The following is a 1812-nucleotide window of genomic DNA, read 5'->3' as shown; positions in this document are numbered from 1 at the left end:
ATCGATTTTTTACCGCAGAACGTTTGTGTCTAAATCTTGATCTAAAGGACGTCAGAGGAACGGGAACCTCCTGTTCAAGCTGGGCCCCAGCTGCTTGGTGACCTCTGACCTCAACTTTTGAACGTTGGCGTTCTGCGGTCGCTCGTCCTTCATTACCGTGTCTTTTTCTGCTGCGTCGCAGCTCATTTGAGGCCCACAACACAGACCTGTGTGTCTTTGTTTAACTGATCTACATGTGTGTGTTTGTGTGTGTGTACGTGCTTATATAAAGACTAATGACATTCAACCAACAACCAACAGAAACGATGGGGAGGGCGTTCACCTCCTGACAACGTAAACAAATTTACTAGGCACTAGTGGGTAAAAAAAGGACTGCAATTTCCATGGCACTAGTGGGTAAAAAAAGGACTGCATCTGCTCTACTGTATGTGTGTGTGTGTGTGTGAGGCTACAGGAGAGACGTGTCATTATCGTCCTCCTCCGCTGATTTCATCTTAGTGGCAGAAGAGCAGCTGAACAGACTCCTCTGGTTAATGAGACTTCAAGGAGCAGGAGGAGGGGGAGGAGGGGGAGGAAGGGGAGGAGAGGAGGGAAGGAAACGAGGTGGGAAAGGATTAGAGACTGAGGGGGAGGATGAGGGGAGGCACGAGGGAGGGTGATAAAATAAAATATGGGCAAGTAAAGATGGAGGGAGAAGACGAGGTGTAGTGTATGTGTGTATGATGACAAAGGTGGCGCTAATGAGCTCCATGTACTTTCTCTCTCTCTCTCTCTCTGTACTTTCACCTGCGGCCCCAGCAGTAGCCACATCCATCGACTCCTCCTGCGTCTCCTTTTTCCGGTTCTGGCGTGGCCTTGACAGCCAATCAGGCGGCGGAGCAACAGCGGCAGTGGAGCAGGTCAGAAATCCCATTTTCTCTCAGGAGGTTTTTAAGTGGCTCCTCCGAGCCCATTCTCTCATGTTCTGTCTTGCTGAGAATTTAAGTGGCGGTCGGGGCGGGAGGAGAGGAGGGCAGGGGGGGGCTTGCTGGTCAGAATTGGCCTCTTCAGGGACGGGGGCCAAGCTATTACCAAGAAATGGGCTGGATGGTGTGGACCGGCCTCTCCGTTTCACTGACTTAGGATGAACTGCTGCTGGGAAAGAGCAGGACGTAACACAACGGACGCAGTGTCCAGGAGGGAGTGGACAAAAGAAAGATGGACACGAAGATTAGAAGAAGGTCAGGTCCACAGTGGGAACCACAGACTGATGAACAAATGTCAAAGGAGTGGGTTCAATTCCCTCTCTGTCCCAAACGATTCGCTTCCAAATCTGAGGAAACAATGAATTCTCAGTTTGTCTCCAACCACAGGCCGTGTTCAGCATCATGTGATGAATACATTTCTATGAAAAGTCTTTTACTCCATGGCCAATAATCACAGCTGCTACTGTTATTACCCCCCCCTAAAATAAATCAGATGATGAAAAGCTTTTTTTTTTTTTTTTTTACCAAGAATTTCCACTTCATGTAAATTTGTTTTTTCTAAAAATCCGGAGACAAAACCACGGCTGTATTTAAAATGAGACTAAAATTTCCATGTCCCAGTGAGATTGTCTGGCTTAGAGGGGATGAACATGTCACCTTGTCCCAGTTGTTGCCCCACCAGGGTTCCATCTGTCCTGGTTTCTTTAAACTGCTCCATTCATCCTCCTCGGCCCAGTAACTGTGTCACTCCGTCTGCTCCACCTTCCCACCACTACCTGGACCCTCCCCTGTTGCTGCACTCGTCCTTCATTGTTGTGCAGGAGCTCTCACCCCCTCACCCTCCCCT

At 49.1% G+C, this 1812-nt stretch overlaps 2 protein-coding genes across 3 annotated transcripts in view; one reads left to right on the top strand and one right to left on the bottom strand.

The window, feature by feature from the left end:
* pigk (phosphatidylinositol glycan anchor biosynthesis, class K) overlaps positions 1–1812 on the top strand; it is a 52479-nt gene that overhangs the window by 28574 nt on the left and 22093 nt on the right. For both annotated transcript variants that reach the window (XM_025066181.1, XM_025066180.1), the window contains one exon: positions 802–899. In XM_025066181.1, coding sequence (XP_024921949.1) covers positions 802–804 — 3 coding nt within the window. In that variant the 3' untranslated portion in view covers positions 805–899. The remainder of the gene's footprint in view (positions 1–801; positions 900–1812) is intronic.
* The window catches only part of st6galnac5a (ST6 (alpha-N-acetyl-neuraminyl-2,3-beta-galactosyl-1,3)-N-acetylgalactosaminide alpha-2,6-sialyltransferase 5a), a 28172-nt gene that overhangs the window by 11470 nt on the left and 14890 nt on the right, over positions 1–1812 (bottom strand). The gene's annotated exons all lie outside the window — the stretch shown is intronic.

Source organism: Cynoglossus semilaevis, chromosome 20, assembly GCF_000523025.1.
Source record: "Cynoglossus semilaevis isolate Cse_v1.0 chromosome 20, Cse_v1.0, whole genome shotgun sequence".
NCBI classification, from domain to species: domain Eukaryota; kingdom Metazoa; phylum Chordata; class Actinopteri; order Pleuronectiformes; family Cynoglossidae; genus Cynoglossus; species Cynoglossus semilaevis.
Note: the sequence above shows the minus strand (reverse complement) of the source record. Positions and strands in the feature narration are given on the sequence as shown.